This window comes from Homarus americanus, unplaced genomic scaffold, assembly GCF_018991925.1.
Source record: "Homarus americanus isolate GMGI-L3 unplaced genomic scaffold, GMGI_Hamer_2.0 scaffold44060, whole genome shotgun sequence".
Lineage (NCBI taxonomy): Eukaryota > Metazoa > Arthropoda > Malacostraca > Decapoda > Nephropidae > Homarus > Homarus americanus.
In genome coordinates this window covers 1,476,742-1,500,197 of record NW_024756871.1, presented here as the reverse complement: position 1 = coordinate 1,500,197, position 23,456 = coordinate 1,476,742, and the positions used below count along the sequence as shown (strand labels likewise).

Below are 23,456 nucleotides of genomic sequence, written 5' to 3'. Positions count from 1 at the left end.
AAATCTTCAGTTAATAAAAAAAAAAATATTCTTCACGGGGTAACAGATGGTTGGTCGCTGGTCCCTCCCACCCCCCACCAACAGTCCCTACTAGATAAATGTGTGGGAATACCAGACTGTTTACCTTTTTAGTAATAAATAATAAATCAGACTAAAGTTAGGATAATATAATTGACATTGCTGGATTCCTTGTAAGACCAGGAATATTTTGAATATAAATGTCATATATTTTGCACAAAAGATAACATATTTACTCAGACTAAACATTATATCTAAAAATTTTATGTCTAATGCAAAATATATGATGTTTATATTCAAAATGATCATCAAATTGTAAGAATTTCAGCAATGTAAATTATATTCTGGCCGGATAATTTGTATGAATTTTATGAGCTAAATAAAAAAATTATACGTCACCCGTGTAAAGCGTGTAAAGGGGTACACCCACCAAGGAATGTGAGCATCCTGGGTTCTGGCAGGGCACCGCGTAAACGTGGAAATGCGGAATGTGGGACCGCGTAAAGTGAGGGTTGACTGTATTATTAAGTATACCGCCAAGTTTATATAGGCAATTCAATAATGTGCCACTTAAGAGGGCCTTCCATGATGCCTGGTTGGCTGCTGGTGAACAGTGACTGGTTGTCACAAGTGGATGGTGATCCCAATGAGACCAGAAAACATTAACATAAAAAAAAGATTTATCAAATTACTATATATTTCTCATTGTTCATTAATCATATTTATTAAAAAGATCCAATAAAATAAACAAAAAATTACAGTGGTGGTGACGAAGAACAGCTGCTATCCACCTATTCAAATTCTAATATTATAAGTTCATTTTTCCACTGCCCCTCTTCATTGAGCGCTGCAGTGCGGGGTCCTTAGCGTTCAAAACTGTGGTTGTCGACACGACGACCCCCGTCAACGGAAGGGGGGGAATAAAACTGGCTATTAGGATTATCCTGAGGCTACAAAACCCAGTACTGTACATAAGATAGTTTTGTATACAAGCCATACCCAACTAACCAAATATTATTGGATTATATACAGTTCCAAGTAGACCATGAAACACAACAGATGAAAAACTAATACTATACGTATACAGTATATGAAATAAAACAAAAGAATTACTTGACCTCTCACTACAGTTAAAATTTACAGTGTCGAGTGTGACCAACACCCAGCTTATATAAATCTTACTATTTCAGGACATGTTTCATTCAGAGACAGAAATTGCAAAGTTTGAGGGAGCCAAGATTCAGACACAATCTGGAATCCGTGGCATCATTAAAAAATCCAAGGGCCAGAAAGGATTGTTCCGTGCTACATTTGAGGATAGCATTAAAATGAGCGGTAAGTGTGTACAGTAAATGTATACAGCAAACACTGTACAGTAAATGTATACAGCAAGCACTACAGTAAATGTATACAGCAAACACAGTACATTATAATTTTATGTATGCAGTCATTTATGGTGTTTATTCACTTTTCCCTTAAGTATGCAATTATTGCCTTATAGATTCACAAAGGTTCTTTAGAAACCATGGTGTCCAGTGGTTTTAAGAGATATGTGTGGTGTTGGGATGTAGAATGAAGTGGGAAGGACACATTGATATCTTAGGGCATTGTTATGGCAAGGGAACACCTTAGTAGAACACATTTTGTGAGGGAAGGGTCCAGGTTACCTGTACCACGAACAAGTACAGTACTTTGATTTCTTGGTGTGTTCTCAGGTTCCCCCAATTAGTCCAGATTAGTGGGAGTTTACTGTGTTTAATGTGTGTCAGCCACACCGAGGTGAAGTGGGGTGAACGGGTTCCTTGTGAAACACCAGTACCACTGGTGTCTCGCTCACTTTTACACCTCCGTGTGTAGTGCAGGCGGTAGTGTGCCCCACCTGGGATACACTCGCAACAAAAAGTATTGGTGCATACTGTAGTGTGAACAATTTGAGACCAGTAATGATAGGAATTGGGAAAGGCCCGTTGTTCCAGCTGTATGTTGGCAGCCCTGATTGTCAGCCATATGGCAACACCTAGTGGAGGGGGGGGGGGGTTATGAGGATACACTTACCAACCTTCCCGACATATCACAGTATATACGTATTGTTTCGGAACTTGTCGATCTCACCCTGCACCGATACTTTTTGGTGCAAGTGTATATGTATATACAGTCATGCGATTAACGTCCAACCGAACAACGTCTGATCGCATATACGTCCATGGCCGCCCCCCAAACTTCCGTGAGGCCTGTTGGACCATCACTCCACGACACCCTGACGGAGACACGATGATCCTCCCCATACTGGCCAGATATTATGTGTTAAAGGAATATCCTTCCTTCCTGAGGCATTTGCCTCCAGGTGTAATGTTAACCTACATCTATTGAGGATAAAATCTTTCACCTACAAATTGACAATAACACATTTGCTGTAATCAGACATATGTAGTTGCCTCAACAATTGCAACTCCAGTTGCAATTTCAAATTCTGTGTCATTACTAAGGAATAACGAAGTCTCTGGTGCACTGCACTCTAAGATTAAGAGAAAACGGACGACTCAGGCATCCTGAAGTGAGAGAAAACGGACTCCTATGACGGGGCACTCAACTAAAGAGACATGGCTACATGTTTTGTAGACTACCCACTGTACAGTATTGATCGTATAATTTTCATCACTTTGCAATAAACCTAGTCATGCCGATGTGTGTTTCTGATAATTACCATAACATTATATATTTACCGTATATACCCGTGTATAGCATGAGTTCTTAAGACCAAATTTTTGGGCAAAAAGTTGGGGGTCGACCTCTATACGAGTAATAGTTTCGTTAGGTTGAAAAATATTTACCAGTAAACAATGGAAACGATGCACCAACGCACCACCCGCTGTGAGTGTCGGTACAGTTGCCAGGGCAGATCTCTTGCGTCATCATAGCAAGCCCAAAGTAGCCAAATGCATGGTATGGTATGCACAGGAGTATGTAGAACATAAAGTATTCATTTTTAAAAGTTTATTTATAGATACATAAATTTTTGTTAATTAAATTTGAAACATCAATATGATGAGTCAGGTCATCTACACACAGTTGCCAGTTTCAAAATTTTCCTTTTAAAATTTTAAGTTACCGAGTATTTCTTTTCCCAAATCGTCTTACAATACTGTAGGTAAAACAGTATACTATTGTGCAAACCCCACAGAAAAAAAATTAACAAATGGAGACACCAAAAATGTAAAAAAAAAAAATGCTGTCTGACTTGCAACACTGTTGGTAGGGTCAGGTGGTTCTAACGGTACCTGCCAGGACCCGGTAATCAAATTTATAACAATATCTAACCTCAATTACTGTAGTTTATCTGATGTAGGCAATATGAAGTAAAAAATACCAGTTAAAGTGAGAAATTGGAAGAGAATAAACAAGAAAGATGTTGGGCTATTTTTGGTAGGGCTGAGGGAGAGAGTACCAGCTGTTTGGTCTTTTTTGGCGGGAGAGTCACGCAAATATCCGTACTAGTATTTGTTTGGTGTCTTCTGTATTTTTAAAATGAATACTTGTAAATTAAAAGTACCGTAACATTGTATTATATAAAAACTTGTCATATTTCTGGAAAATAAGAAGCAAGAAAATAAGAATACACCGGTAAACACAATTTCAACGTACGCTAAAATTAAAAGCTGCTTAAGAAGGGCCGATGCAAACACAAAGCCTTCGCGACCAGAGCTCTGCCGTATCAGCTAGACGGTACACGTGTTTTTCGAATCGTTTTCAGTTAAAAAACTTTTACATCACAAGTGAATTAGGATAGAATATTATTGTAATATAACAGTTTTTAACTGAAAACCATTCGAAAAGCGATTACGGTAACATCTTTTGAACGAAAGAAAGCGAGTCATTGTTTCTGTCACGATTTTATCCCACTTTCCACTATAATACGTACGTCATTTCAGCAAAAATATTACATTTCCATATTCTCAGAAATAAATAGTAGTTTTGCTGAAACGTGATGTATTTCAATGTAAATTAGGATAGACTACATGCAGAAAACAAAAGACTTTACCTAACCTTCCGATGTTCAAGAGATGTTACTCGTATTTTTAATAGTTTTCGGTTAAAATACTGTTATATTAGTGATATTCTATTCATACTGTGGTTGATATAATACCTTCACGGAAATGTAATATTTTTTGCTGAAATGACATACGTATTACAGTGGAAAGTGGGATAAAATTGTGATGAAAACAATGACTTTCGCTTTGTTTCGTTCAAAAGATGTTACCGTAATCACTTTTCGAATGGTTTAGTTAAAAAACTGTTGTATTGTATTACAATAATATCCTAATTGACTTGAATAAATATTACGATACCATATTTCTGAATATTTTAATTAAAATCCACCAAAATCATTTTCTTTGTCATCGTCTGCAGCACCAAACAGCTTCTCCCAGTCCTCTCCTTGAACAGGGCTAGAGGGTACACGTGTTTTTCGAATCGTTTTCAGTTAAAAAACTGTTACATCACACGTATATTTTACCTAAACTGCGCCTGAATAAATATATTCTCGGAAATAAATAGTAGTTTTGCTGAAACGTGATGTATTTCAATGTAAAATAGGATAAAATACATGTCGAAAACAAAAGACTTTACCTAAGCTTCCGATGTTCTCGAGATGTTATTCGTTTTTTTAATAGTTTTCGGTTAAAATTCTGTTATATTACAATGATATTCTATTTATACTGTGCTTGATATAATACATTCACGGAAATGTAATATTTTTTGCTGAAATGACGTACGTATTACAGTGGAAAGTGGGTTAAAATCGTGATGAAAACAAAGACTTTGGCTTTCTTTCGTTCAAAAGATGTTACCGTAATCACTTTTCGAATGGTTTAGTTAAAAAACTGTTGTATTACAATAATATTCCCTCCTAATTGACTTGAATAAATACTTGAATGGAAATATACAATATTTTTGTTGAAACTACCCGCGTTTCAGTGTAAAGTGTCGTGATAATAAATGGTAAACAAGTTTATAGGACGTAGTGTTTCTCTGAAGGTTTTGTTGTTCCTTTACCCTCAAAAACTTGGGTCGACCTATAAACGAGGAATATCATAAATTAACGATTTCTTGGTCATAAAATCGGGGTCGACCTATATACGAAGGGGGGTTATAGACGAGTATATACGGTATATATTTAGCGGTTGTACAAACACAAGGCCTCACACATGCCACTCAGACTGACAGACTTGACAAGTTTTACCAACCATAAAGATAGTTGAAGCTTTAAACATCACTCACAATGGATCTTGAATATTCCAACTGTAATCAGACATATCTAAGTTGCCTCAACAATTGCAACCCCAGCTGCAATATCAAATTCTGTGTCACTACTAAGGAATAACGAAGTCTGGTGCACTGCACTCTAAGATTAAGAGAAAGCGGACGACTCAGGCGTCCTGAAGTGAGAGAAAACGGACTCCTTTGACGGGGCACTCAAATAAAGAGAGACATACCAAGTACATGTTTTGTGGACTACCCACTTTACAGTATCCTTTTCATCACTTTGTAATAAACCTAGCCATGCCTATGTGTGTTTATGATATTTACCATAACATTATATATATATATTTAGTGGGTCTAAATGGTCGTAAAATGGGAAACTTGGGGTTGGGTGCCTGGAACCCCCATTAGAATAAATCCCATAGGTTTATGTAATTTCGCACAACGTCCATTTCAGTTAACATCACGTTTCCAAGAACGTATCTAGGACGTTAACCGGCGCATGACTGTATGTATACAGTATATATATATATATATATATATATATATATATATATATATATATATATATATATATATATATATATATATATATATATATATATATAATGTGTGTGTGTATATACACATATAAAGCAGTGAAAAATTACAAAATAACCAATGCTACTGTACATTGATTGTCTTTTAAGTAAATTTATTGTATTTTCAATCTTCAGATGTGGTGATCCTTAAAACCTGGGTACCAGTGGAGATGACTCAGTTTTGCTTCTCTGTTTACTCCCTTCTACTGCCCCCAAGTGAGAAGGCTGCCTGGCAAGGCATGAGAACAGTGGCTCAGATTAAAAAGGATAAGGGTATCAGAACTTTGGTCAACCCAGACTCTTTGTATACGGTAAGACAGTGTCATTTGTAATTTAAGTGAAGTAAACAAGTAAAATAAATTTACATTCATGAGAGTTTGTGTAATTACTTGGGATATGATGTCTTGGGTTTTTTATATGAGCCACATTTTTTATTCTCTTACAGCCCATTACCAACCGTCGTGAGTATATTCCTCTGCCATTGAAAATTCCAAGGGAACTCCAGAAAGCATTACCTTACAGTGAAAAGCCCAAGGTCATTCCAACGGCAAAGAAAGCGCAGCGTGTTCTTGTTGTTAAGGATTCCAAGGAAATTCAGGTATAGTAAATGCTGTTTATTGGACCAAATGATTTTTAATGTGACTGGAAAGGGAAGGGAGGAGAGCTGAACTTCCAGAATGTAATTGTCTTGTTTCTTGTCAGATGGATAACTTCATGAAGAGACTGAAGACAATGATGGAGCATAAAATGGAAAAGGAAGAAATTGCCAGTGCAGAACGTAGAAAGAAATTCCAAGAAGATATTGAAGAACGTGAACACATGAGACAAGTTAGAGAGAAGAGGAAGAAAGCAGCAGCTTGTCGGTATAAAAGTAAAAAACAGGGAAAGAAAAATTTGGTGTAATAATGATTTTATGATATTAAAATTTCTAGTAAATATTAATTCTTAAATTCTCATCCACCCTACGGTAGTTTAAATATGGGGAGACAGTGATGTCACTTCTACAGGGTGATTCTATAAGTTTTCCATAAATTGTAGAGTGTATTGTTGAGACAATTTTAAGGAAAATTGTCAAAACTTCCATATTTTCCTAGTTAAATCAATTGAAAGATGTCAAGTTAATGTTGGTGAGTAGAGCGAAACAGCCTTAGATGTGTATAAATTTATGTACATAATATTACAGTGAGATACATTTGCATTATTATACAGTAAATGTTCAAAATTCGTTCCCTCTTCATTTTGCACCATTGATTGTCCGATGCACTCCAACATACAGTACCTTGAGTATTTCCAACCCTCGTGCAATTGTCACAGAAGGATTGGAAATACTCCAGATATGTTGGAGTGCATCGGACAATCAATGGTGCAAAATGAAGAGGGAAGGAATTTTGAACATTTACTGTATAATAATGCAAATGTATCTCACTGAAATATTATGTACCTAAATTTAAGCACCTATCTAAGGCTGTTTCACTCCATTCTCACCAACATTATCAAGACATATTTCAAGCACTGAAACTATGGGAGATTTTGACATTTTCCCTTCTAATTATCTCAAGAATATACCATACAATTTATAAATGAGTTTAGAGAATCACCCTTTATAACTTCTATTTTCGAAATATAGAATTTGTTCTGTAAGCGCATTATATATATATATATATATATATATATATATATATATATATATATATATATATATATATATATATATATATATATATATATATATATATATATATATATATATATATATATATATATATATGCAAGTAAATCACTGTAGGTGCGCTGGATAGGTATAACGCTGATAACCACAAGGAACTTCGTGTTTCTTTCTTTCCTTGTGCATATATATATATATATATATATATATATATATATATATATATATATATATATATATATATATATATATCATGTAAATCCACAATGAAAACGTGGATAAGATAAATCTTGATAAAATCACACGGGAAAATGGAAACAACGGAGCACCTTAGCTTTCGTCTTTATTCAAGACATCTTCAGAGGCAACTGAAGATGTATTGAATAAAGACGAAAGCTAAGGTGCTCCGTTGTTTACATTTTCCCGTGTGATTTTATCAACACACACACACAGAGAGTGGGGTATGCTATAACGAACGGATCCTACTACGAATATTCCTATAACGAACGGTTTTACCTATAAAATTGAGAATGCTATAACGAACGAAACTCGTACAATGAACATTGTTTAATTTTTTTTTTTTTTCTAATTTATTGTTTTTTTATTACAAATATTAATGATATTCTTTATTTCAGGGGTTTAGATGCATATTTATGCACTTTTTTACAATTTTTACAATTTTATATTATATTTTTCAGTGTTAAGTGGTTGTATTTGGGGGCCTGGAACGGATTAATCCTATAACGAACGAATGCTATAACGAACAAGGTTCTAGAACCAATTAGATTCGTTATAGCATACCCCACTGTATATATATATTTTTTTTTAATTACTTTTTCTAAAGAATTAGAAAATTTGACTAGTACACTGTATTTATATATACAGTGATATCTCCGTTAGCTGGAACAATTGGTGCCGACCACTTCCGGGAATGAGAGATTTCCGGGTAACGAGGCGACTCTCTCAAAGCCGTAAAAAAATCCGTCATCCCCGAAATATTCTGGGCAACGGAAAAATGTTCCCATTTGTTCCAGAATTTGCCCATTACATCATCTCTCGAACCCGGAAAAATATCACCCATCCCCGGAATTTTCGAGGGTATCGGGAAAATTTTCTCAAAATTTTCCGGAAAATCGTTCCCAAAGTCATAATTTTCTGGGAAAATTTCAGTTCCGGCAATCGAAGAGTTCTGGGTTTGAGGGGTTCCGGCTAACGGAGATATTACTACTGTAAATATACAGTATTGTGCAAATTTAATACAAAAATCTACCAAAAATAGTAAAGGGGTGGCTTGAAAACACTTTGTTGTCTTAGAAATAATTATTGAAATTCGTAATTACCCGGTAGTTCATCAACTCCAGAGTTATAACAAATCTTAAAAAATTTACAGGCAGTGAGGAACACCAAAATTTCTTGTTTCAATGGTCAAGGAGTGCAGTACATATTTATTGTATTAAGATCAAACTGCTAAACTAGCAAAGGGAATAATGCATCATCCCTTAAACACAATTCCTGATTAATAGTCAGCGGCATTTGCTGCCAGATAATCTTTACGGCCAATTCCTGCGGCTTGTTTATTCTGCATCGCTTCCAAGCGAGGACAGGAAGTGATGCGATGACCCAGACCACCACAGTACGAACATCCACGCTCGTCTCCTCCACCAGCCTCAAGGGAATCCATAAGTTCTTCATCACATCCCCCAGCCATTGTCAAGAATGGAGGAACCTAAATAAAAGTGCCATGTGGTGTATTACTTGCATGAAAGTTGTATAAATAGTGATTCAAATTAGTATAACTTTTGCTCATTCTAGAAATACTTAAGAATTGTTTATTCCTTGAAATATTTAGCTAAGCAGTATACCCCTTCCAAATTTTGACTCATTTATAGATAACTAGTACAGTACTACATACATTCTCTATATCTTAAAAAAACTGAAATGTCTTGGATGGGAAGTTATTTTTTATTTACCTTTTGTTTGGCCTCAATCAGCAAATGTTTAAGATCCAACAACACTGATTCATCATTGGCTTTATTGATGAATGTAGTGGCCACACCGTGTTGCCCTGATCGACCAGTACGGCCAATTCGATGGACATAGTTTTCAATGTCATCTGGCATGTCATAGTTGATCACATGTTGGATGCCAGGGAAGTCTAAACCCTTTGAGGCCACATCAGTGGCAACCAGAACATCCTTGTCCCCTCTCTAAAAAGGGTAAAATATGAACATCTCAATAAAATACAGCATATAGTGAAGAAAAAAAAATGTATATCTGAATAAAATTTCAAGTACATACTTAATTAGACACCGAATAACTAATGTTTCATTTCTTAGAGAAGCATTAAATATTTTTAATACTGTATGTTTAAATAAGTTTTTAAAGGTTTAAGAAATAAATATAAAATTAACCCTTAAAGGTCTGATGTCGTCCCAGAGTGCCCAACATAGTAGGGAGGGTCTGGTCTGATGTTGTCAGTCTTGCACTTCATTTGTTTAATTTTCCTGTGTGAGTAGCATGACTATTATTGTGGCAATAACTCAGTTTAGCAGTTGTCACCATGGAGGAAGGTCGTGCTTCTAACTCTCTGGATTACCCACTTGGAACTCCAACTCCCAAGCCCTGCCACACCAAGCCACAGAGTGGTGAATGTACAGTACTGTATATAGTGCAATAATAAGGAACCATGTGAAGGTTTTGTGAAGTTGTAAGAACATGGAATGAGTTGGTAGTGCACCACCTTTCTCGCTCCCAGATGTGCAATAACTGCTAGAGGGTTGCTGAGGTAAGATGTCTCTCTGACTTGCCAATAACCATAGGTGGTGAGTACAGTAATAATTATGTTATTTCCTATTGACTAACATGTACAGTATGTCTAACATTTCATAAGATTAGAACATTCATTTTATGATTTTCATTTTTTAGTCTACTATTCAGTTTCTGAAGGGAGACTTCCCAAGATTTGTCAGACCTTTAAGGGTTAAGACATTCAATAAATTGATGGAAATTGACTGACAATTTCCCTGCCTTCAATACAGTAGATGACAGCACAAGCAAGCACATCATCTGCTAGCAGATCCAGTATTTTATTGACATCCACAAATTGTCGAAGGTACAAATACAAAATATCCAAATAATCGGGGATTACTGTACTTCTTAATGGTGCTCAATATAAGATGTTATCAGTCAGATATGGTCATTATATAAAGTATCATATGTAAACAGCAGAGTAATCGTCCAGATTTAACAGAAACTCTTGTTAAAAATTGTACAGTATATCTTCATAAGTGTGTTATTATTACTTATGTTCACAGGTAAAATATTCCGTTGAAAGCATCTCCACTTCTTTGCTATAGATGACGAGTGATGCCTTCTTTTCTTTTCTTTTTTCTGTTTCTCATAGGGGTATCTGCTGCTATTTTTTACATTTTCACAGTAAAATAATAGCTCAAAACTTTGAAATAAACACACACATCAATATAGGGTGTCTGGCCGTAAACTGTTTTGACAACCAACCAAGTTTCCTTGGCAAACCGAGGCAATGGTCGGGCACGCTCAGATCAGTTCAGGTCCAGAACTGGGTGACCAATATCACCTGTGCCTTCTAGAATTTTCTTCAGTTTTTCGGTTAGGGGAATTTCGGATAAAAGGCTCTCAACATGTACAGTATAGTCCATGATAAAAAATTGGACTACAAAAAGTTTCAAGGTGAACAATAATAATATTAGCACATTATCCTGAGACAAATACATTACCTGATAGGCTTGAACAGCAGCCGATCTCTCCTCTTGGTCTTTGCCTCCATGTATAGCTGCAGCTGTGACACCTTTCAGCAACAGGTATTCCTGTATAAGGTCAACATCCTGCTTCTTCTCAGCAAAGATAAGAACTGGAGGAGATGTTTTGTTGAGGCAAGTCAAAATGTGGGTCACTTTGGCTTCCTGAAAATATTAATTACAAATTTGTTTTCCACTTTTGCAAAATCTTTTTCATTACAATGCAAAGCAGTTGGAATCTCTAGAAACACAGGCTCACAAAGTCTGCTTTGCATTTTCTCATTTTAAAACAATAATGGGGTTGAGGTTACCAGTCCTACATCCCTGGGGTTAACCTTTAAACAACAGCCATCATCAAAGGAAGTTAGCTTTAGGGACAGCCGCCATCATCAGTGGACTTTTCATGTTCCTTACATTCCATTTTTGCACAGATGGGGCAGAGCAGACACTCCTTAGCCACTGTTTAAGGATTAATTACTCTTTGGAAAGGTGATTAACTCACTAGATACCTGACCCCTATTGCCTGGACTAACAACAAACACAAAACCTTAAACATTAACTGACAATAAAATTTCACACCAAAATTATACTCGGCCCACTAAATCTATGGAAGCTTACGAACCTGAAACCAAACTCACTACGAACAGACAGTATAACTGATTTACTTACATGGAATTTCAATTGAAATGAAAGTCCCCTGCCCTAATTTTGTTTTCCTATTTACTACAAGATGGCCAGTTAGAAGAGCGAATACAATACATAAATTAACATTCTTCCTTCATTTGTTGTCATTCATTCATTGTTACTACTGTAAGAGCTGTACTCACCTTCTAAAAATTTTACCAAACTTGGATTAATACTGTTGCTTCACACACGGTCGCATCTTATCTTTGCCCCCAAATCATTTAAAACTACAATCCTCATTCACTTATGCACACTGCTATTTCAAGGATGTCCATCCCATTTACTTTTTTGCTGCATTCTACACCCTATCCATCCATCATCTTGGTCTTCCCCTCCATCGTTACTATCCACCTCTGAATTATACAATCTTTTTTTTAAAAGCCCTTCACTTTCCATTTTCCCAACATGTCCATACCCCCGAGTAGAAGCTGAAATATTCTCTGTTAGACACTTTCACCTCCACTTCTCTACTTTGTATTCTCTACATTCCATTTACCTCTCGTACTAATCTGAAATCTATCATACCTGTTGCTTCTAATTTCCTCTTAATCCATCTTCTCTAAGTATCTAAGCCACTAAAATCTTCACACTCGTAAGTATTAAATTTGTCATAAAACTTGAAATGTTTTGCTGGAACATTTTACACTGTGGTGTTGTTATCCCAAAACTTGTAACACTTATGTTACCTCAGGTGCATTCTGGATGGATTTGGAGCTCTTTAATTACACACTACATATTGTGATATGTTCAGTACTTGTCCAGCTGTCTCTAAAGAACACTGGAAAGCAGTTGGCACCTATCTACATTAATGAAAAAAAGAATCATAGATATGTCAAAGTACTGTACCAGTAACTTGACTTCTGTTCTCTCACCTGCTTTACATACTCCACCTCTTGGATGACCTGCATGGAGGCGGCTCCAGCTCTGCCAACATTTACTGTTACGGGCTTCACTAGGGCAGATCGGGCAAAGTTCTGGATCTTCTTAGGCATTGTGGCTGAGAAGAGAAGAGTCTGTCTTTGGGCTTTAAAGTAGGAATAAATAGTACGAACATCCTCTTCAAAGCCCATATCAATCATTCTGTCAGCCTCGTCCATCACCAGATATCTAAAAATTGAGAATATGTAGATATACCGGTATAAAATACCAGTATATACAATGTGAGGGAAGGTTAGTTTATGCAAATATTCTGTTGTCTCTGTTCCGGGCATTTGAATGAATTTCCGAGAGATTGCAACATGCGCCAACGTTTTGTCGATCACATGGGTGGGCTAGCTGCATGGCAAACGTGGGTCATAGGTTGAGAGTGCTCATGCATTGTGATTAGCTACTACTGTCATGTGATTCCATGGGATGCCTATAATTGGCTGATGTATCTCCCAACCTGTCTCCTTAATCTTCTTGATGAAAGTACTCATGATGAGGTCCAGAGTTCAGTGGACCCCAGACCTGATCCTGAATACAGTCATCAAGATTATCCCTAATCCCCGCCCTACTTCAACTCAGGAGACAGGTTATGCGACCTGATTCCTTTGTTCTATGTCTTTCTCCCTTGTTTTGTTGCGTCAGTTGGCTGAAGAGGGTCCTAGTGTACCAGCTCCAAGATTTCGTATTTTGTTTCTTCAAAGTGGGTTTTTACTGCATATACCAGTGTTACCATTACACATTTGGAATATTATCTACATACGGTATTATCAGTTCACTTTGCAATGTGTTACATTTATTTATTAGCGTACTTTATTGTTTTATGTAGATTTAAAAAATATTAGTTTGCACAGTAGGTAATACACATACAGTTTATTTAATTATTTCAAAGGTCATTAATTAGCACTAATTACTCAATTTTTAAACTGTGAACCCAGATCGTTAATCAGCATATAAAGTTGTACTGTACCTTTGTATGAAATTTGAACAAAATCGATGGTGTGTCCCTAAGTGCCGAAAGGCAAGGTACAGTATTAATAATGTTTAGCGTATTTTTGACGTCATGCGACAATTTCGGGGAAAGTGAAAACTAACGTGTTTATATCGTAAAGAAAGTCTATATCTTTAAGGAAATGTATATAAAGGTGATTTACAACTTACGGGCACAGCGTAATTGACTTTCTAAATATTCTACATACTGTATACAGTAATAATTTGTGGCAGCCAAGGCATGGTAACTTAGTATGTTTATTGGTTGGAATAATGAGGAACAATCCGCGTAAGGTGCAACAATTGAAAAAAAAATTGGAAATTGTCGAATAATGTCAAAATATTATGAAGTCAGATAATTCAGATTTTTCGGTAATTCGAGTGACCCAGAGTCCTTTTTTGTCGAATTAACGAGGGTATAGTGTATACAGTTGTAGATACAGGCAGTGTGAAAAATGAAAGTCATCATAAAAATATATTTGTCCATTTGCATACATGTGTGTCCATGCATAAATTTTATTTATTTACTTTTGTACAGTAAAACCTTGATAACTTGGTACGTATGCGGCTCTGGCCTTGCCGAATTATCCCAAATTCCAATTTTTCGAGGCACCCCCCCCCCCACCCCCACACACAAAATATGATAAAAAATTATCGGCCCATATATGTGTAGTACAGTACATGTAATTAATAATTAAAAAAAAATAACACCATCACTGCAGAGGCATGGTAGATGACACATAGACATGGTAGGTGACACAGAGACATGGTAGATGACACAGACATGGTAGGTGACGCAGGTGATGGAGGGGAAACGCTACAAAACAGTAAACTGCAGCACTTATGTATACTACAGTACTGTAATTTGGTCACTTATACAAAATAAAGAATAAATTTTAACAAAAACAATTTTCACTACATATAATTCAAGTCTAAGTATGTAAATAAACACGTAACTAATTACCCAGATAGTACTTCCAGAATAACACAAAAACACCTAAATTGCACCTTGGAAACCCATAATTGGTGAGTAATTAGTATTGAAAAATATAATTAAAATATTCCAAACATCATTGCGACCACTAATTACCCCGCAATCGAATCGTGGTCCATAGATTCGGAATCAGCTTGCTCAGGAGTACCTATACGTACTGAGATTTTCAACAAAATATAATTTTTGGCCGAATCCACTGAAATATACTTTCTGAGATATCAAATGCCGAGTTATGAAGGGTTTACTGTACTTGTAAATAGGTAAATACATTATATCATTGTTTGCTTGCTATTATTACCTTCATACACACTTACCTGCACACATCAAGACGTACCATCTTCTTGTCCAGCATATCAATCAGCCGACCTGGTGTGCACACCATGATGTGAACGCCCCTGCAAAAATGCAAGAGTGCACTATTATAGTGTAAATTACTTCTTACATTATTTGTAAAACATTTCTAATTAAAGTAGCTATGTACAGTGGAATCACAAACAGGCAAATGAATTAGTGTGCCTTGCCTATTAATCATATCCGTACCAAGAAACACAAAATGCACCTGGTATCATATCAAAAAACAGTCATAAGAATATGACTCCCACCTTAAAAAATAGTAATTACACAATTAATTACAATAAAATTGATTGAAGCCACAATATTTCAAACATGCAATTTCTGTAAAAGGGAAATTTTTTTTCAGGCTGCTGCTTGAGGAGTTCACAAATATAAAAAAGAGGTATTGTTGTTTCAAAATTCTTTCTTGCCCCGTTGTTCCCTACTATCGATGAAACCTATTTTGAATATAGTACATTGCTGCCACCACTGTGATGATGACACCGTGTAAACATTCTGCTGTTAATTCCAATATAAAAACAGCAAAATAGTTTAATACTACTGAGTAACATGATGAGAATATCTGATACAGGACAAAAAAATCAAGTTTGAACATACTTTCGAATGATCTGAAGTGCTGTTGCTACTGGCTCTCCACCAATGGCAAGACAAGTTTTTAATTCAGGTAAATTATCAGCTTCAATGAACTTGCAGAGATAATCAATGTTGTCTTTTATTTGTTTGGCCAACTCACGAGATGGCACAATGATGAGACCTGTTAATATATGAACTGCTATTAGTTTCACAATTTTACCTATCAGTCTCTCTAGCTTATTTCAATGTTAGCTTCTATACAACCTTAAGCAAGGCAGGAAACAATTCCTGGCATTTTTAATCTACTAACAGGGCATAACTTGATCAACAAACTTAATGAGATATGGGAGGAGTTCTCAAGTGTATCTGTCCAAAAGCTCTCCAACCTACAATACTGTACATCTGGCCTTGAAGGTCAGGATAATCTTGTGTTGTTACAGTATCATGGAAATTACCATCAATTCCCTAAAGTTCTGCTTTTCTACAGCTGCACTCTAAATAACTCTAATTTTCACACCCTTTGAAGTATAACATCATCCGCCTAACTGAAATGCATTTCATATAAAGAATCTACGATATTCTTAAAAGAGAGATGCTAAATGTTTAATCACAAACTGAGCGTTCACATCAACTCTCAAAATGTTAGGCAAGTAAAGTATCCTTCTTGGTTAACAATGGAATCACTAAAATGTTGCACGACTACATTCAGAGAGAGAAAAATTCATGGGATCACTGTGTTGCCATTTTACTTTCCCACACATCTTCTCCAAACTCTCCTACCATAAGTTCAGAAGATTTTTACTTATGCTGGAAAAGATGCAATCCTGTTCTGATAAAGGCTTACTCATCCAACTATGGAGTCCTAAGCATAATCTAACAACAAAAATTTCTGTGGATATTCAGAACAGAATACAATACTGTACAGTACTCGAAATTTAGCAAAAATATGGGTGATTGGGCTAGTATCTTTTGTCTTTGTCTAAAAGCTATCATGGTATCTTAGACTTAGTTCCAAATCTGTAAGTCTGGGTAGCGTAAATACCGTTGAAGAATCCTCCTCATTAAATTAGCTGATACACATGTTACTTAAGCAGTCATCATTTGCATGCATTGAAAAACTACAAACTCTGAAATGAAGGAAAGCTGCCTTATGATGTGAAAAGAAAAGTACTATATAAGAACTCACCATATGGCCCCTCATTGCTCATAAATGGAAGCTTTTTCTCTTGTTCAAGACAGAACATAACAATGGGCAATATAAACACCATGCTCTTCCCACTGCCAGTGAAGGCAATGCCAATCATATCTCGTCCTTTTAAGGTTGCTGGAATACCTTGCATCTGGCAAAGCAAAAAAATAACACTATTCAGAGGCTTCAGTTATATGTGCTCACTGGATATGGGCTACATACTGTATATGATTTCAAAAAGGGAAACCTGAAGTCTTATAAAGAAAAAAGAGCAGAAAAGTAAACATGAAGTAAAAGAAGTTGAAATCATCAAATCATAGGAGATTGACTAGGGAAGATTGTACAAGGCAGGAAATGGCAAAACAGATGAGAGTTTAAGGGTACAATTATCCAATTGAGTTTATAACCATACCTGGATTGGAGAAGGCTTCTCTATTCCCTTCTTCTGAAGAGCCTTAATAATACACCGTGGAAATTTCATGTCGGCAAATGATTTAAGTGGGGGAGGAACATCTTCTCCTTCCACCAAGATCCTGAAGAAGTCAAATTTATGAACCTGTGAAGCCTATTTTTGTGACTTTGCAGAAGTAAGAGCACATTCCATATAAGATGTAGATTACACTATAGACTTCTGTTCAAGGTAACAGCCCTACATGTTTTTTCTCCCATCTAACCAACAGCAATACAAAATGTCCTTCCCAAAGCTATACGAGATCAAGTTAATACAGTATAACAAGTACAGGATGCAGATAATCCCTTGAAATACGAATGGGCTAGGTCCCCAAAAAGACATTCGTTAGGTGAATTTACGTATCACAAATAGATCAACATTACGGAAAAATAGGGTTCGGCTCACCAATGACAAAAATACCCCAATTTCATACCCCCAAAACACTAAATTGGTTCACAAACAAGAAAAAACCCAACCTAACTACAGTAATGATAAATAGTACACAACTACAATTTACTTAAATTTTTTACCGTGTATTCCTTATTTTCCAAAATTTGAACAACACTTCTTTTGTATTTTATTTGTGTTTGCCCTGAAAAGAAGATTTCCAATTAATTCAAACATGTTTTCAATACATAGTTGTTGGAGCTATAACATTCTGCTATGCTGGGCAGTATAATATAAAATGTTCCAAATTTTCTATTTCATTGTTACACACAATGCATTGTGTGTTTTCTCTTGTGAATTGTTTTCTTTCATTTAATGGTACAGTACTATATATTTATCCTGCCTTTGTATAACAGCATTCATGCAGGTGCATTATCAAATATATGTTCCTTACACTTAATAGATTGATTGTATTGGCTATAAATTGTTATGCTTGATGAAATGGATGACTGATAAACAGTACCTTTGTCACAACCATTTGTTAGGAAATTTGGGGCTTTGCCTCCCCTCCCCCACCAAAAATTACTAGCTATGCTTCTGAGATTAGGTACTGCCATCTTGAAGCATGAGTTTCCTGTTGGCTGCTCAGTTTATCAAGCCCATGTCACTGTTCTTTTTGTCTGAATGCATTGCAGTAAGGCTCTGTCATTTCCTCTCTTATTCTCTATGATTTTTCATAAGTTTTGCCCATATTAGTAGCATCCAAATTACAGTGCTAAACAGTGATGTAAAGAAAAAGCGCATTGCCCTAACTATCGCGAGACAACCTTGATAAGTTTGTGTACGAGTGGTTTAAATGATGTTGCATCGAAAATGTACCTATTTCAGGGCCACTTTTGTGTAAAAAAAGACAAAAAATTTCAACTAAATTAAAAATCAGAGAGTTTTGTAACATCACAGTTGCATGGTTGCATACAGTTAAGCTACTGTAAATGCTCTATAATGGTTGAATAATAGTAAAAAAAATCCTACTTGTATTTCCTGCGGACCCTTTCATGGCGTTTGTTGTCCATTGCCAGAATGCGCTTTGGAGGATTCCATGCCGTAACTACAGGATCCTCGTACTGTACACCACGAGCTAATTCAGACACACCCATGAGTGCTCGCTTCTCTGCAACAGCTTCTAAGAGTCGCTTTTCCTCCCTTCGTTGTTTCTCCAATTCAGATTCCTTGCGAGCTGAAAGTACAATATAAATACTGTACAGTATCAAGGTTTGCAAGGTACAGTATATTAGATAGGGAATGTAAGCAGAGAGTACGTCGTTGACTTGGGTTTGTTAAAAGGTGGATCTCGAAATATCAACAAATATATACTACAGTACCTTCAGAAAGTCATTGAGAGATTACAAGCTGGAGTACGGATGTGGTACACCAAGTACCACAAGGTTCAGTTCCATATACAGAGTAGGTTTGTTCTCAAGTAAATTGTTCTCCTTCAAAAATACTGTATCTTATTAACCCTTTCACTATGGGTATACCACTTTAAATATTTTACTTGGCTAATGCTAGACAATTATATTCAACATAGTGGTTAAGAGAAAGTAGGGATGAGTCCCTGGACACCAGAATATATTGTATACCTATAATTTGTATAATTTTCATTTTTCATACGACTGTACATTATATTTTTGGGAGTGCTTGACCCATATACATCACACCCATAGCATACGAAATGAAAAAAAAAAAAAGCTGTCCCATGCAGTGAATGGGTTAAACAGACAAATTTCAGCATTTAACAATCATGTGTCCAAATTCATTAAACACAGTAAAAGAAGAGATTTGCCATAATTATGGACCAACTAACTGTTTTTAATTACTGTATCATTGTTCATACATTTTGCTATGTTGTAAAATACTACCTTCAGCAATTTTCTTAAGTTCTGTGTGCTGGTCGAGGAGAGATATGTTATTCTTTCGTGCTAGTTCCTGAACATCCTGTTCTTGTATCCCTCCATCTCTCTCATGGCCACTATAGGCCCCACTATCATCATCATCCTGTTTGGAGAAAAAATATAAAACAGTGTGGAAGATAAATATCCGCATTGGTAGATTTTATGTATGTTATGCATCTGTGTGCTGAGGAAAAGGAAGGGGGGTAAAGGTACCATAGCAATATAAAGGAAAGGTGGGGAGGGAGAAATGGGTACATAAATGGGGAGTGCAAATACTCAATGCCAACAGCTGGAGGTTTAATAGTGCATGACTTCTCCACCTCTTACATCAAGCCATTTTTGCTGCAGTTTAGCAGTCAATACACAATACTGAATACCAAATATGACTGTATAGTGTATACAGTATGATCCAACCTTCTGTTGATATAGAGTTTAAAATACTCTGGGATACAGTATCTGTATTTTTTTTTGTGCTTTTGTCCAACAGCAAAACTAGACAGATACTGCTTTTATCGATAGAACACAAGTACAATACTTCAGTTGTGTAGAAAACCAACACATAACTCATACAAGCATTGCTTATTGAAGAACTATAAAAGAAAATCTGACGAAAGACCATTTGTCCTATTTGTTATATCTTGAAATTAAAAGACTCTTGTATGCTTATTGTTCCATTGTATTAAAAATGTCCTTTCCAAGAGTAACTTTGGAAAACAACTGCTAACACACCTGTGATATTTTTAATATTTGTTTTAGCTTCTGCTTCTTGCGTTCCCTGACTGGGATGTAGGGTTCATAATCACCATCTTCATCACTGGAGTGTCTGTCATCACGCCTGTACCTCTGAAATATAAGAAGAGAACCTTCAATATCTTATTCAGTATTTAAATGTTTACTCAATACTGTACACCAACTTTTTGATGGCAGAGAATAAAATGATAAAAAAGATACAGTATTCCTTCACTCTTAAAAATCATAGTACTGTACTGTACAGTATTACCTCTCTATACCGAACTTCACTATATACAGTAAACCCTCGATAACTCGACACATATGGGCTCTGGCCTTGCCGAGTTATCCTAAATTCCGACTTATCAAGGCAGCTACCAAGCAGGGAGGTACTACCGCCTAGGAAGATATTGGAAGCATAATGTGTTGTCTAATGGTAGACCCTGCTGCCATATGACATCACGAAAATTGTGACCAAGTCCCAGGTTGCTGATCTGACTTTTTGCCTCATTTACACACAATTGCAGGGTCTCAATTGTTTCTCTTACTATTCACAACACAACATACATACTGTGTATTGTTTCTCACTTTGGATCTTATTTTTTTCATTTTTGTATTTCTTTATTATTATTATTATTATTACAGTGTTGTTGTTATTATTATTATTATTATTAATTTATTTTATTTTCAATTTTTTTTATAAATTTTATTTATTATTATTATTATTATTTTTTTTTTTTACATTTTTTGCCACCCCAGGCCCCGATGTGGGTCAGTGCCCTGTGCCCGGGTGCCTAATCCCCGTAAAAAAAATCCCCCTCCTACAAAAATACAACAATAAAAAAAAATGTCCCTTATGTGTGTAGAACATGTAATTACTAAATGTAAAAAAGTTGCTTACCAGCACTGCAGGAGAAGAATGTAACATCATAGTAGGTGACTTAAATGCATGGTAGGTGACACAGAGGCATGGTAGGTGACACAGAGGCATGGTAGGTGACACAGAGGCATGGTAGGTGACAAAGAGCCATGGTAGGTGATGCAGGTGGCCAGATATGCCGAGATTTTCCCAGATAATTTTATATATCTAGGCATTTCCCGAGTTATACTAATACATACATTCCAAAACCATATCCATGCTGAGTTGTATGAAATTTTGAGTTATCAAATGCCGAGTTATTTACTGCTCCTCAGAATTCCAGTAGTACATCTCTATTCTGGATTAATTTACTATATACTGAACCCCTCCTCAAATATTAAAATATAATACCATAATACAAAGCTCTGATGTGACTTAGAAATAAAGAAAATATAACTTTATATAATAAGAAATATGAGTAGAAGGAGGTTAATTCTGTGTGGGGGAGAAGGTAGGTTAGGTTAAGGTGAGTGGCTGGCTGGACCGAGCAGGAAATTCCTCATCCCCCGCGATCCCCTTGAAATGACAGTGTGCAATTTCACCATAATTCCCATATTACAATAGTGGGCAGGATATGTAAAAAAAAAGAGGGAAATTACAAGGTAAAACACAGCAAAAAAAATGATCATATGGCAGTAATTTCATGTCTCTACATGCTTTGTAGACGAAGAAATTTTTTTTACCGTAAATAATCACCGCCAAATCTACCATGGTACCAAATATTCTCATCCGCTCTTAAATTAAAAATTTGTGAATCCGGTCTCTGTGAACATATAAAAATAAAGACAATGCCTCACATAAGGGGCATAATTACCATAAATACTGGTTTTTTTTTCAATTATTATAGGTTATCTTGTAATGTGATTATTGCCCAGGGTATTGCCTTTTCAATGGCACCCCTTATCTTACTTTTGGTTTCATTGCTCACTCTGTTCCTTCATTGCTTGCTCTCTAACTTTCCAAAATCTGTGTAATGTATCTTGAACATCTTGTATTTCGTGTTCGTTTTCAAATCGGACTTACTGTATGTCTCATTCTGCTTATTATGGTGGGGTATCCAGCAGGCATAGTCCCCTGGTTAAGAAGTTAGGTAAGGTTAGGTACTATTGGTTGAGTTAGGTTGGTTAGGTGAGGTTCTGTGCATTGTCATTTCCATTTTCTTGTTAAGAATCATGCAAATAACATCTCCAGAAATTTTGGTACAATTCTATAAGTTATTTCTACTATTAACAGTCTCCTCCACCATGACCCTTGCTTTCATCCAAACAACTGTGGAAACTATAAACGAATTCTATTAAGGCCTTCCGGTGCTAAACGTCGGTAGGACTGGAGTAGATGAGTAACACCAGAGGAAATTATTCGATTTAATATTTTTCCAAAGATGTTCTTTGGATGACAGTAAATAATAATAATAATGATGAGGCACCTTTTGATTTTAATTCTAAGTATTAATTTTTATTTCTTTAGTTCTTCTCTACCCATGGTCATAAATTACCTGCAGAGGGCAGGGTATGATGGATGAGGGATATTGCAGGATAAAACAGTGAAAAACTGATCATATGACACTAAAATGATGTTACATCCTCTACTTACTTTGTACTCGAAGAAATTAATTATTTACCGTAAATGTTCAGCCGAAAATTCTTTACCACTCAAAATATCAGACTGTAGAAAACTATCACCAAACCCTACCTTAACTTTGGGGCTTGTGGAATCCATCTTTACAGTGCTCAGTGTTGAAGTCTTGCTGTAATTCTCTCTTCTTCCTAAGTCATAAATAGGGCTTTATATTCTCACACAAGATGTACACGATGGCTATACCTCAAACAGGTTTGAAAAGGTTATGCTTATTGAACCAGTTGTCGTATGAAAGAACATGGTTATAATTCTTCTTCTATATGTAGGATCAATGAATAGTAAATATTGTTCTATTACTCTGTGATGCTGTAGCGCAGTGTTGCCAACCTCTCCAGGATTCTCAGCCCAACATAGGCATGAAATTACCCTAGA

At 36.0% G+C, this 23,456-nt stretch overlaps 2 protein-coding genes across 2 annotated transcripts in view; one reads left to right on the top strand and one right to left on the bottom strand.

The window, feature by feature from the left end:
- LOC121857020 (ribosome biogenesis protein BMS1 homolog) overlaps window positions 1-6,796 on the top strand; it is a 28,786-nt gene extending 21,990 nt beyond the window's left edge. The window contains exons 18-21 of the mRNA XM_042352829.1: window positions 1,209-1,353; window positions 5,994-6,169; window positions 6,304-6,456; window positions 6,561-6,796. Of these exons, the coding sequence (XP_042208763.1) occupies window positions 1,209-1,353; window positions 5,994-6,169; window positions 6,304-6,456; window positions 6,561-6,761 (675 nt within the window). The 3' untranslated portion in view covers window positions 6,762-6,796. The remainder of the gene's footprint in view (window positions 1-1,208; window positions 1,354-5,993; window positions 6,170-6,303; window positions 6,457-6,560) is intronic.
- Window positions 6,797-8,829: 2,033 nt separating this feature from the next.
- Window positions 8,830-23,412, bottom strand: LOC121857019 (ATP-dependent RNA helicase abstrakt-like). The gene is made up of 12 exons (XM_042352828.1): window positions 23,139-23,412; window positions 20,528-20,641; window positions 19,766-19,901; window positions 18,879-19,083; window positions 17,421-17,541; window positions 17,006-17,159; window positions 15,844-16,000; window positions 15,207-15,287; window positions 12,857-13,091; window positions 11,280-11,465; window positions 9,495-9,731; window positions 8,830-9,250 (listed from the first exon to the last, which is right to left on the bottom strand). Exons 1-12 carry the CDS (start codon window positions 23,163-23,165, stop codon window positions 9,041-9,043), a joined length of 1,863 nt encoding a protein of 620 aa, XP_042208762.1. The 5' UTR covers window positions 23,166-23,412; the 3' UTR covers window positions 8,830-9,040.
- Between the last annotated feature and the right edge of the window lie 44 nt (window positions 23,413-23,456).